Genomic DNA, 12,381 nt, shown 5'->3' with positions numbered 1-12,381 from the left:
CAGCTGCTCCTTCTTGTTCAGACAAGTGCCTGCCGCTTCCCTGGTGCAGGCACAGGTTACACTGCAGCCACAGGTGCAAGCCCAGCAACATACATGCTTGCTTCACAAGCACCTTGAGCTCTCCATCCTCATGCAATTCAGCAGTCTTACAGGACATGTGCTGTGATGCCATTTGGTAATCACACAGGCAAAAGCTGGGTTATTCTGAAGAGGTTACACATTGAGAAAAGACACCAAAAACACTGGAGTCTGGAAACTGCAGGCTCCAGGGAAGTTCTTTTTCTGATGCACTGGCAAAAGAAAGTAACTTGGAATATTGTTTTCCTTCCAGTTCCTTTCTCACCTCTACCAGTAATCCTAAACTCTGTCAAAATATTTGCTCCTTAGCAAGTTCTGCCAATGGTGTGAAGGAATTGGTCCAACAGTGAAACAGGCAAGATGAACAGAAGGCTTTCACCTATTGCAAAAGACATGTCAGAATCAGAGATAAAATGAGAGGAAGAAATCAAGAGGGCCTTGCCTTTCTTCTCAGCACAAAAAGAGGTAACAATTTACTGCCTCAAGCTAAGCCCTGCTTGTTTCTTTTCCCCATCGTTTTCCTCAGATTTCCATTTCCCATCTGACATAGCACATCCAAGTGGCTATCAATTCAATAGGTGGTACACTGGGACTGGCAGGCTCTTCCTTGTCACTCTCAATCTTCCCTCAAAAGACAATGATTTTGAGTAACTATGCAAAAACAGGCTATTTTTTTAGCACAAAATCAGACTGTCTGTTTGCAGTATGTGTACTGGCAAACATACCCAGGATGTCAGCACTGGAAATGCCAGTATTACCACCACCATCAAACCATGAGATGAGGCATTCAAATAACCACGTATGTTTACAAGTAACTTCCAGCTCTTGAATCCTGTTGACCGATCTGTCATGCCTGCCCCCCACAACCTTCCTCAGCCACACACTCGTTAAAGATGGTAACAACTGACTTAGGGATACTGGGTTTTGTACACTCAACTCAAACCACAGAACACACAGGAATACTTTTTGGGACATAAACCTTCAGAGTCAGAAATCATCCCTTTGTGAGTTTTGGAATCAAAACCAACTTGAGACAGTAAAAACAACTTCTTTTATTACATGTAGAAAACATTTAAGATCGAAACTGCCACCAACTTAAGAACAATTTAACAGAAGATAGGAAATAATTTTACATAAGAGAAACATCTTTTATATTAGCACTGAGGTGTCAGGCAGCCACTGTTATTTCACACTTATTACAGAAGCATTTTAAACTGTGTGTGGCCACTGTCTGAGCCTTTTTCAGAAGCGCTGTTTCCTCCTTAGAGAAGCCTTTGACGGCGATGCTCAGATGAAAAATATTCTTTATATTGCATTCATGCATCCACAGCATGAAATCTCGCTGATTCACTAGTTTCCCGTGGGGGGAACGTTTTCATGGAGATACTGGAGAGCCAAATCTGTCCACTTCATTTCTTGCTCTTTCACAGACTCAGTTGTTCCACCATTGTCTTGCTCTGGTTCAGGAAGCTCATTCTGAGAACCAAACAGAGATACACTGCATTCCACACATAATACACTTCCTGAAAGGAGCAGGTTACTAAGACTTCATATGGGTAAATACACAAATCCACAAACAAGACCAGAGGGTGTACCTGAACAATATGTATCATACATACTGAGCCACTTAAAAATATTACTAAGCCCAGTTGTGAACAATATTCTCTTCACATGAATATGCTGCTTAATCTGAAAGGTAAATTGGTTTTCCAGGCCCCTGGGGTGTTGCTATACACTCCGACTGCACATGCAGTTAAGGAGAATATACAGCAAATGCAAAATAATAATAGTATGATGCAATTATTCTATTGCTTGTTTCCAATGTGTTTCTTCTGCTGTAGCCAAGAATACAGATACTGTATTTATTATAGCTCTTATTAAGACAACTGGTTCTGTACATGTTACTTTCCTATGGCAGGTGGGAAATCCTTCCTCTTTCTGCATACAGAACTCTGGTGTGGCTGTGCTGTATCAATAGCAGAAGTCAGGTGCAACATAGAGCTGCTCACGACACAATAAGAAGGAGGTAATAGTTTAACTGAGATTGCATTTTCCTTCCTTATTTGTGCTCTGTGCTGACATATTGGTGCAGTCACAAGGAGTGCTTGTTATTTCTGCTAGATACCATTTGGGCAAGAATTGGGAGTTCTAGATCTCTGGAAACCCCAGCATGAGCTCAATAAAATGTTTCAGTTTTGAAAGCAGCATATGGTTTGAGCCCCTTTGAGTTCATAGGAATCTCTCAAGTGAGCACTACGATCAGATGCTCAGGACAGGCTCAAATACCACTCTGCAGCCATTCTGTTTGCTCCTTGACAACACCACTAAGTAAATCTCCTGTGATTTTGTGCTGGTTTTTCTATGTGATCAGAGCCAATCCTATCCCTGGGGATCTTTATATCCACAGCCAGTCCTTTCTTTCCATTGTTATTTGATGAAGCTTCCTGCTTTGAAGCTGCCTTCTCTATGTGACTGTAAGCAGCTCAAGAAACAGCTCTAAGGAAAGACACAGCAATGTTTGGGCACAGCGTAAAGGCAAATGTCAGCAAGGAACAAGTTTGTAATTATTAGCCTGTCTAATAAAGGTTATTCCAAGCAAAGAGGAGTTTGGGCTCCTGTATCTGAGAATCACAGCTCTCTAAGATCATTCCCTCAAGCCCAAATCTTGGCAGGATGTAACCTGTGTGCCATATATATGGATTTTGGAGGTGTGTAGCTGCTCCTTGCCCTCTCTGAAAATGCAGCGGTGTAAGGGCTAAGGCTTGAGCCACGTCACCAGCAAGGTGGAAATGTCTCACTACTAAAAGAAACTAGCAGCCTATCAAGTCCCTGTGACCTTAGCATGACTGCTTTGTGAATGTTAGCCAGGGTTAAAGCTTGTGTACCAGAGAGAACAGGAACAGGAATCTCCTCAGATATCTCTCACTGCCTGGCAGTTTCAAAATGGCTAAGGAAAGGTGTCATTGTGGGAGATCTGAAGTTTCAATTGTGGGCTTTATGGGATCAGAGGTAACGTTTTTCCAGCTGCACCTCCATGGTCTTATAGCTGTACAACAGGCTGTACATTGGATGAAAAGACAGGTGCCATGCACTGGATGTAGTGCTACAAACAAGAGTCATACCACAGATGCCAGTTTGTTCACTACTACCCTTGAACTGGCCACAGCAACACTGTATCTGAATAGACTGTTTAGGAAGATATTCGAGAAAATGTCAGCTTTTTAAAATGGAATTTCAGAAAATAAAGAGTAACCAAGACTCAGCATGAGACTGCTCCTCTGTTCTACTAACCAACTGGGAAACCACTTCAAACACTAGCAACAGGAAGGGGAAACCCAGAGAAAAGGCACTTCTACTTCTCCCTGGTGCCAAACCCAGAACTGTGCCATGGGAAGAACACTCCAGTTATGAGGAGATTCAGCATTTTTCCCCACAGGGGAGGGGGGAGAGAAACATCTACATCCTTGTATGCCCACAGGAATGACTGGCATACAGGACAAGAGCGAGTCGGAGCCATCCTGGGAATTTTCTGCACACATAAGCTGTACCACAAGCAGTACTCTTTGTGCTGTTTCTTGGAAGTGGCTGTGATAAACACATCAGCCTTAACTGTGATTGATAAGAGCAGTTCACCTACCAGAGGGATAGCTACATCCTCGTACGGTAATTTATCTTCCCTCCATGCATCGTCGATCAAATCCAGGATTCTGCCATCCCTTAGCACTTCGCTGTCCATCGTTGTAGCAGGTGAGGACAGCTAAATCTGTGACACAAAGCAGGCAGTACTGCTAACAGCCACATCTTTAACCAAGTAGTTGGAGTTTGGAGTATGGGCTTGCTCCAGTTTTGATCCAATTTATATTAAGCTTTTATGGAAAACCTTGATTTTCCTAATCCACTGAAAAAGGGCTTATAACCACGGGAGAACTACACCTGGAAAGCACACTATAAAACTGAACTGCAGACACATACATTCATCCCTAACGCATATCAAAAACTAGCCTGTTATTATTAATTATGGATTTACATATGTTTGTAGCTGCTGACCCTCAGAAATCTCTTTTGGGTAAGCTTAAGGACCTAGAGCTCCCCTGTCCCCTCTAACTCTGCACGGAATGGTTGCTTGTGTTTGGTGCCTGCTCACTTTCTGTCCCTGCTCGATGCTGGAACTCATCCACACCTTTGTGAGCCTGGGAAGGATAGAACAAAGGCACCCAAAATACTGCCAAAACCTTAAAATCCAGAAAATTGGTGAAACGAGAAAAATCGGAGAATTAAGAATGGTTTAGGTTGGAATTTGACCTCAAAACTCATCCAGTTCCAACCCCCTGCCATGGGCAGGGACACCTTCCACTAGACCAGGTTGCTCCAAGCCCCGTCCAACCTGGCCTTGAACACTGCCAGGGATGGGGCAGCCACAGCTTCCTCGGGCACTATTCCTTCCCCCTCAGCCACTGTTATCACTCCAGGGGTTTCCTGTCATCATTTTGTTACTACTCTGCCCTCTTTAAGCCGTCCCCGCAGGCACTCGGGACAGCAGCCAGGGCTGGAGAGTACCGAACCCGGGTCTCTTAGGGGGTTCAGGCGCCCGGTGGCCATGCCTGGCTCCAGAGCTGTAATGTTGCACAGGCCTTGCCTCGACAATCAGCGAGGCGGCACAGCCGACCGGTGCAGTGCGATACTGCCCCTGCCCGTCCCCTCGCCACTCCCGGCGGGGACAGCTCTATGCCCCGCCGCACCTCCACTCCCACCGCCCCCCCGCACCGCGGCCCATACCCCCCTACCCTGCCCATCCCGGCTCGGCGGCGCGGCAGTGCGCAGGCGCGGATTCTGCGCAGGCGCAGCTGCCGCCCGCCGCCGAGGCCGCGGCTTGGCTGCGCCGGTAGGTCAGGGACGCTGGGAGGGAGGGCACTCGTGGTGGGGAGGTGCCGTGCCGTGCCGCCCCGATGGCGGGCGGGTGGCGGACACAGTCGGTAGGGGCCGCCGCTGGACCGTGGCCCCACTCGGCGAGGCCCCGTCGCTAACCAGCAGCCGGGCCTGGCCGGGGCCTCCTGGGGAGCCCGGAGCGCAGGTCGGCCCCGCGGGACGGGCGAGGGCTTCTCCCTGGGGAGCGGGGGTCTGAGGGCCAGAATGCGCTCGACTCAGTGGATGTGATGCATTCGTGAATTGTTGGGTTTTAAATGTTTTTTTCTTTTTGTTTTGTTTTGTTTGTTTATTTTGGTTTTGTTTGTTTTTCAAACGTCAGTTTCAGAAGTAACGGGCCAGCTCTTGTTGCTTCACCTGTAGTTGATGGCACATTGTTTCGTCCTCTGGTGTCCGTGTGGGGTCTTAACTCAGTTGCCTGTAACGTGCATATAGTGACTTGCAAGCTTGGGAGGTCAGAACAGAATACGGATTTAAACCTGATGACTGGATAGAGAACAGCCCAGAGAACTTGAGGGCGTTCATTGACAAGAAGCTCTCCATGACCCAGCAGTGTGCGCTTAAGCCCAGAAACCTCCCATGTTCTGTGCTGCATCCCCAGCAGTATGACCAGCAGGTCGAGGGAGGGGATTCTTCGCCTCTGCTGTGCTCTGGTGAGACCCCCCCCTGCAGTCCTGCGTCCAGCTCTGGGCAGCAACACAAGAATGATGTGGAGCTGTTGGAGAGTCCAGAGGAGGCCACAGAGATGCTGTGAGGGCTGGAGCTGCTCTGCCCTAGAGCCAGGCTGAGAGAGCTGGGCTGGTTCAGCCTGGAGAAGAGAAAGCTCCAGGGAGACCTTAGAGCAGCTTCCAGTGCATAAAGGGGCCCACAAGAAATATGGAGAGGGGCTTTTTACTGGGGCTGCCTCATCCCTGGCAGTGTTCAAGACCAGGTTGGATGGGGCTTGGAACAACTTGCTCTAGAGGAAGGTGTCCCTGCCTATGGCAGGGATTGGAACTGGATGAGCTTTAAGGCCCTTTCCAACCCAAACCATTCCATGATTCTGCGTAGCATAAAGCTGTTTAGAGGTGTCAGATTTTGAGGCTCTTCTCCCAAACCTAGGTGGGCTGGCAAGTATGCAGGGCTGACAGATTCAGGTATCTAACCCTGGGGACCCTGCTTAAAGCCTAACAAGCAAGAGGGGATGCCGTCTGGCTCCTTGTGGCATTAGAGCTTTCAGTGTTGAACTGATCCCTGCTTCTCGTGGAAGGAGCTGTGGGTAAAGGATCTGGATTTCTCTTTGGATTTCCTTTCTGAATTTTAGCAGACTGTCTCTCTAGTGGACAGTGAAATCTCTCTGCTACCCACTGAAAACTGATTCTGTGTAGGGGTGATTAGAATGAAACAGCAGCTGGCTGATGTCTGCTCTTGCCACCTGGAGAGCTTTCTTGGAGAGCTGTCAGCAGCTCAGGGGATCTGCTCATCTGCTCTCCTCAGCAGCTCTGCCATCACCAGTACAGCAAACATGTTCTGCATATGGATTAAAGTTTTCTTAAGTGCAGGCAGGACCAAAGAGAGACAAAACATTGTATCAGTGTAGGGATAGGGATTATTTTTTTTCCTCAGTGAAATATGTATTTTCTGTATGTGGTTTAAATACAGCTGAATTCCTAGCAGGAGACAGGCTTGATTCTCTGGATGGCTTTAAAAAGCTGTAGGAGCAGGATAGAAGCTCTGATTGAAGTGAAAGGGAACAAAGCTGAGCCTGTGCTTCTGAAGGTCTCAGTTTCTGTGACCTGCTGCCCCTTTTGTTGATTGCTTAATAATGCCATATTGATCTTTGAGGAAAGATGCTGTGAGGATCCACCTCTAAATATTTGAGAAAGTGCACAGATATTTTGAAAACAAGATTGTGTGAATACCTCCACAGACTGAAACTGAAGTGTAGTTTTGTACCCTCAGGTACAAAAAGTTTAACCATTTTTTTGTTAGAGCCACAGTTTCATGTAGGAGCCACTGAAATAAATCCTAGCTCTTCTGTTCCCCATTTTTGCCTTCAGTGTAAACCTTTCTTGCTTCACAAATACATGAAACTTCTGTGTGCCTGCATACATGTTTGTGACTTAAAGAGTGTCACTTTTAACTAAGGCAATGTACTGCTACAGGAAACCTCTGCAACTTATTTTCATAGCTTAGGGCACCACATGAATTTTTAAAGGGTTAGTGCTGTCTTAAAAGAAAATCCTCACAGCCATATGAACTAGTGATGCATTCTGAATGTGATCATGAGCTCGCATTCAGAACTCATCATTAGGGGGTCTCTTTAGCCTAGTCTGTCAAAAGAGGCACAGGAGAGATCTAATTTATGGATAGATCCTTACTGCCACTTACTTACAGTTTTTCCCTTGAATGTCCGTGTCAGTGGTAGGTCTTGGACTGGCCCATTTGGCAGTTCCCAAGTGCATATAGGAGGCAGGAGATCTGTCAGTCCCAGTGGATTGAATTTGTCCATTTGCTGAAGTGCAACTTCTCTTTCACTGCTGCTGAGTTATTCCATTTATTAGATCACACAATTCTATTACTGCAGTTTGATAGTGCTGGGTTTGGTAGAAAAATCTAGTTTCCTTTATTTGGCAGATACTTGGCTTGCAGGTTCACAAAGATGACCATTGTTTTCCTCACCTGAAATTGTGTGCTAATTGTAATTTTTCAAACTTGTCTGTGGACTTCTGCTTGTTCTGCAGCAGGATGGAGAAGTAGCCTTGTTCCTACATTGCCGTGGGTGAAGACTGCAGTTGTATGTGTTCCTAGCTGCTAAAGTCACCAGGATTTAGTGATGGAGGCTTTGCTGGAAGGAATGCAAAGAAATGGGCAGGGGAGGTATGTATGTGACAGTTATCATTGAAGTATTAACATACCTTCTTACTTGGAATCAAATTCTGTGGTATCAGACAAGACTTCCATTGCTTAAATAAGGGCTTTGGAGTTTGTCCACTAGCACATGCTGGTGGACAAACACTGGTGCAGTGGCCTTCAGCTGGTGCAGAAGCAAAGTCACTGAGTTAGCTGTCTTTGCAATAATCCCTTGTTAGGTATTATAGTCTTAATTTAGTTTTACATCTTCCTGAAAACCATACCTCCTTTTTTTGTTTTTCTTGCTGTGAACACTTCTTACCATCCAACAGCAGGAGCAGTAGTAATCAAAAGTGTGAATAAAACAGCCTTGCAAGGTTAATGGGACATGACTGTTATCTTTTTTTATTGAAAACATCTGATTATTTCCTGCTTGTGTTGAAACTGCAGAGTTCCATTCATCTCTGAAGAATCCTTCATGTTCTGTCTTAGACTTTTGGATGTCTGAGAGTGACTGTAGTGCCAGTAATGGAAATAAAATGTTTGGTGTGTTAAGCAAATGTGAAGCAAACATCACTGATGCTATTTTCATAGTCATCTTTGAGAACATGACAAGTTTACTGGTAGAGAGCTGTTTGCAGAAATCAAGTTTAGGCTGAACTTTATGTTAGCAGATGCTGTGAAGGAAATACTGCTCTGCATAATAGCTGCTAATTTTTGGTTAACTCACGGGACAGAGTGAACTTTAAATTTAACCGATTTTAGCTCCTTTAAGAGATATTTCTTTCCCAAAAAACTGCTAGCTTGTGAAGTGTGCATATGCCCTGGGGGAACAGAGAAATTTCAATTCCTTAACCTATTGATTTCCATTTCTTTCCAGTGCTTCCTGTTTGACAGGCAAATTAAAGGGGTACAGATCATCATGGAGTTCACCAGCCTCTAGGGCTGTACCTTGCAGCCTTAATATTGTCCCTGGCTTAGCAGCTGGTGAAGTTTTAGAGGAGTTGTTGAATTGGCTTCAATAATTACTGTACCAAATTAGAAAGTTCAGGGTCGCTAGGGAGCATACTCTCCCAATGGATTGCAAATGGTTTATTCTTCATTATCGTGTTGTCATCCAGCCGCCTCTACTCAGGGCTTTGTCTGCATTTGTGATAAGCTTCTGTTTTCAGGAGCTGCTAGGTTGGCTCTAAGAATTCTGTGTTGACTGAAACTTGGTATAAAATGCCTCTGCCTGGAAAGCAATTAAGGTAAATAAAAAATGGATAAAGCCTGCTCCAGTTTACTTAGATAATGCATATTAATGAGACAGAGAGAAGTGTTTATAGGTGCTTGTAATGTGCTCTGTGTAGAAGACAAACCCCCTACATTTAAAGTGTGTAGGTCATTTGTTCTCGCTGGGATTTCACAAGTATTCTTTGTTGGCCATTACCAAATTTAGATCTCTGCCCAGAGATCTGAACATAACGTGTGAGATGCTGCATTGGAGAATGGGATTAAAGCAAGTATTAAATGTATTTCTCTGCCAGCTAATTTCATAGAGGTCAGAACACTGCAAATGCAGAGTCGGTCCCTTGGTGCAAGTCAGTTTGTTCTGCTGACTTTGTTGCGATGGGGCACTGGTCCTGTGTTGGGTGGTGCCTGCTTTGTAACTTCAACCTCTTTCTTTTCCAGTGGTGGGTTCTTGACTTCCTGTGAGGCTGAGCTGCAGGAGCTGATGAAGCAGATTGACATTATGGTGGCTCACAAGAAAGCTGAATGGGAAGGACAGACACAGGCTTTGGAAGCTTGCCTGAGTGTTCGGGAGCAGGAACTTTCCTCTGCCAGGGTGGCTCTGCAGGAAAAATATAAGGAGGTACCTTAGGTTCAGGCTGTTCTGATTGTGTGTTTTACATATTGCACTGCAATATAATGACTGAACCTGGATTTTAGAGTTTGCATTTGAATGGACATGTGTTTTGGGATTGTTTCATTACTTTGGGGTCTTATTTTTGGTTGTGAGGTTTGCTTTTTTTGTTCTTTAATATTTAAATTTAACTTTGGCAAATAGCTGTGCTAAGTGAAACAGGAGCCTGTCTCATAGTTGGAACAGCATTTGCAAAGGAGCCTGTAGGAGCAAGGTGTCTGATCCATAATTGAATCAAAGTCAAGTGATCAACTCCCTAAGGGTTGATGGAAACCCACAAATTGAATTGTCAAGAGTTTCTGGAGAGACCCCAGAATCTGGCTACAGCAGTAATGGACAGCCCAGCAACCTGCAGTCATTTGGTGGTGTGAACTACAGCAAGATATTGCTGGTTGATTCTCCAAGGGCTATTTTTGCAGCCCAAGATTTTGTAGCCTTTAATTAAAGGCCTAGGGCAAGTGCAGAAATTTCTGTGTTGATGGAGAAGTACCAGTAAGTGACGATTTTACACAGGATGAGGACCATAAACTTGCACTTGTGCAAATGAGCTGATGTATCTTTTCTTGGATCGGAGGAAATCAGCAGGAGTCTGGGTGGCTGTATCTTAGATCTAGCCACATTGACATTTTCTGAAAGCACTTAAAATTTGTCCTTCTATTTATAGCTGCTGTGTCATTTATTTTGGCAGACTCTGTGCTACAAATTGTGTTTTTGGCAACTCTGTGAAGTTGCTTTGACTTCTTGGGTTGAAAGCCAGCTGATAACTGCACAAGTAGTTGGGTTTTCTTGGTGCCTGTGCATCTACGTTACATCCTCAGAATTACCCAAGTACTGCTGTAGCTTTTGGTAGTGTGATAGGTTGTAGCAACAGTGGGTTAACAAAGCTATAGTTTCTTGTTGATATGGTCAGGTGCTACTACTGGTCTGCACAGTAAGTTTTGGAATGAATGTCTTTGCTACAGAGTTATTAGATCTGCAGTCATGCCACAGAACACTGGCAAGAACAGTGTTTTTAATCATGTAGGTTATTGTTGTTATTATCAATTGTGTTTTCTCAAGACACTTTTGAAATATTTCTTACCACCACAGGCAAACATTGATTTAAAAACTGAACTGTAGACTATGGGTAGAGTCATTGCTGGAGTATATTCACACTTCTGAATACACTCATGAGTTTTCTGTGTTTGCTTGCTTGCTGTCCTTTGGACCTATAGTTAGAAAGGTGCCCACTTGTATTTGGGGATGGAAAACAGATGGGGGAAAAAAAGAAGGAAGACAAGAAGGAGTCACAGCAGTACTTGAATCAGTGGAAGAGAAATCTTACCCATGAGTTTCAGAGCCCTATTTTTTCTTTGTTCCTCTCATCACCATGTGTTATGGGGAATCTTTGCTTCACCTGAACATACTAAGGTAATGACATGGCCATCCTTTCTCTTGGTAGATAGCTTGAAATCATAATTCATGCTTGTAAGGAATTTGATGAAAATACCAGATAGAAACAGCTTTTTGATGCAAGCCAAAACTCTTGGTTCCATCCTCAAAAAATGAAAGCCAAAAACTAGGTCGAAACAAGAGGCCAGAACACAAACAGTTCTGCCTGCAGCCTACCAAAGATTTAGGCATGGACTTAATCTGATTCATAGTGAGTGAACCCATTGAAAGGTGCAATTGTTAACAGAATTAGGATCCTTTAATAGTCCCCACTCCTACTGTAATCTATATTTATGAAATCAAAACTGATCCTAGTACCTACTGACAGTAAGGTCCAGTTGTATTTTATTCATTCGCTTTTTAACTCTTCATTCAGGTTGACTTGTTGCATCACCAGGTAGAAGACCTGGAAAAGGCCAAGCTGGACATGGCTAGAGAATATGAACAACAGCTGAAGAAATTTCAGGAGGAGGTGAGTTGCAAAAATAAAAGACTGGGTTTTAGTTCCCAGTTGATATAAAATGTAATGGGTGATACACTTTGTGGTATTATTTTTGTTTAATGCTGTGGTTTTGAAACTTCCAACTCCTAATTTTTATGTTCTTAGAAAAATAAAAAAAGCATTGAGTGCAGGCAAAGTAATATTTTTATGCTTCATTAGACCCATTTTTTGTGCTTTGGAGGAACTTGGTGGCAAGCAGAAAGCTGTTGGAGTAGAGATGTGTAGCAGATGTGTTGTTGGAGTTTTCATCTGTTAGACATCTGCGAAAGTTTACTGCAAAAATGTCCTGTGTTCATCCACCCTAGTCACCATCGTGCTTATTCTGAAGTTGTCATGGGTACAGGAAGCAGCATTTTGCTCGTTCAGCATTTCATGACATTAAAAAAGGGTGGTGGTGTAGCTGGTCTGGATCATATGAGATCAAGAAATAAGAATGGAATGCAGCTCATCTTTTTGCCTCCATTGACTCTGATTTTGTTGGTAAAGATTTTGTTCTTTCAAGGAATATTAATCTTAATATACTTCATAAAAACTAAGTATAACTAGAAAATATTTTTTAATAGCTTTCATCTCAAAAAGCTTCTTATTCACTGCATGGTGGTACATGTGGAATGTCCTGCAGGTGGTATAACAGCATTCCATGTTTATGCCTTAACTCTTTGCCTGTCTCCATTTGCTTGTCAGTAGCAGGGAGTTAAATGGCATGAAC

The 12,381-nt window shown here is 44.1% G+C and overlaps 2 protein-coding genes across 4 annotated transcripts in view; one reads left to right on the top strand and one right to left on the bottom strand.

Moving 5' to 3' along the window:
- Window positions 1-1,110: 1,110 nt before the first annotated feature.
- On the bottom strand, window positions 1,111-4,923 carry ANAPC13 (anaphase promoting complex subunit 13). Its single transcript, XM_061354456.1, has 3 exons — window positions 4,863-4,923; window positions 3,716-3,841; window positions 1,111-1,554 (listed from the first exon to the last, which is right to left on the bottom strand). Exons 2-3 carry the CDS (start codon window positions 3,812-3,814, stop codon window positions 1,429-1,431), a joined length of 225 nt encoding a protein of 74 aa, XP_061210440.1. The 5' UTR covers window positions 3,815-3,841; window positions 4,863-4,923; the 3' UTR covers window positions 1,111-1,428.
- CEP63 (centrosomal protein 63) overlaps window positions 4,879-12,381 on the top strand; it is a 25,474-nt gene continuing 17,971 nt past the window's right edge. Inside the window, exons 1-4 of one of the 3 annotated variants that reach the window (XM_061354452.1) lie at window positions 4,879-4,960; window positions 7,725-7,860; window positions 9,508-9,688; window positions 11,547-11,642. In XM_061354452.1, the coding sequence (XP_061210436.1) occupies window positions 7,817-7,860; window positions 9,508-9,688; window positions 11,547-11,642 (321 nt within the window). In that variant the 5' untranslated portion in view covers window positions 4,879-4,960; window positions 7,725-7,816. Of the gene's footprint in view, window positions 4,961-5,991; window positions 7,861-9,507; window positions 9,689-11,546; window positions 11,643-12,381 lie in introns of those variants that run through there. The other 2 variants (XM_061354454.1, XM_061354451.1) reach the window with 2 other exon arrangements.

This window comes from Neopsephotus bourkii, unplaced genomic scaffold (assembly GCF_033783945.1).
Source record: "Neopsephotus bourkii isolate Nb327-2 ecotype Australia unplaced genomic scaffold, CSIRO-AGI_Nbou_v1 NB_739, whole genome shotgun sequence".
In the NCBI taxonomy this organism is placed as follows: domain Eukaryota; kingdom Metazoa; phylum Chordata; class Aves; order Psittaciformes; family Psittacidae; genus Neopsephotus; species Neopsephotus bourkii.
The sequence above is the reverse complement of the archived record's forward strand: the minus strand, read 5'-3'. Positions and strand labels throughout refer to the sequence as shown.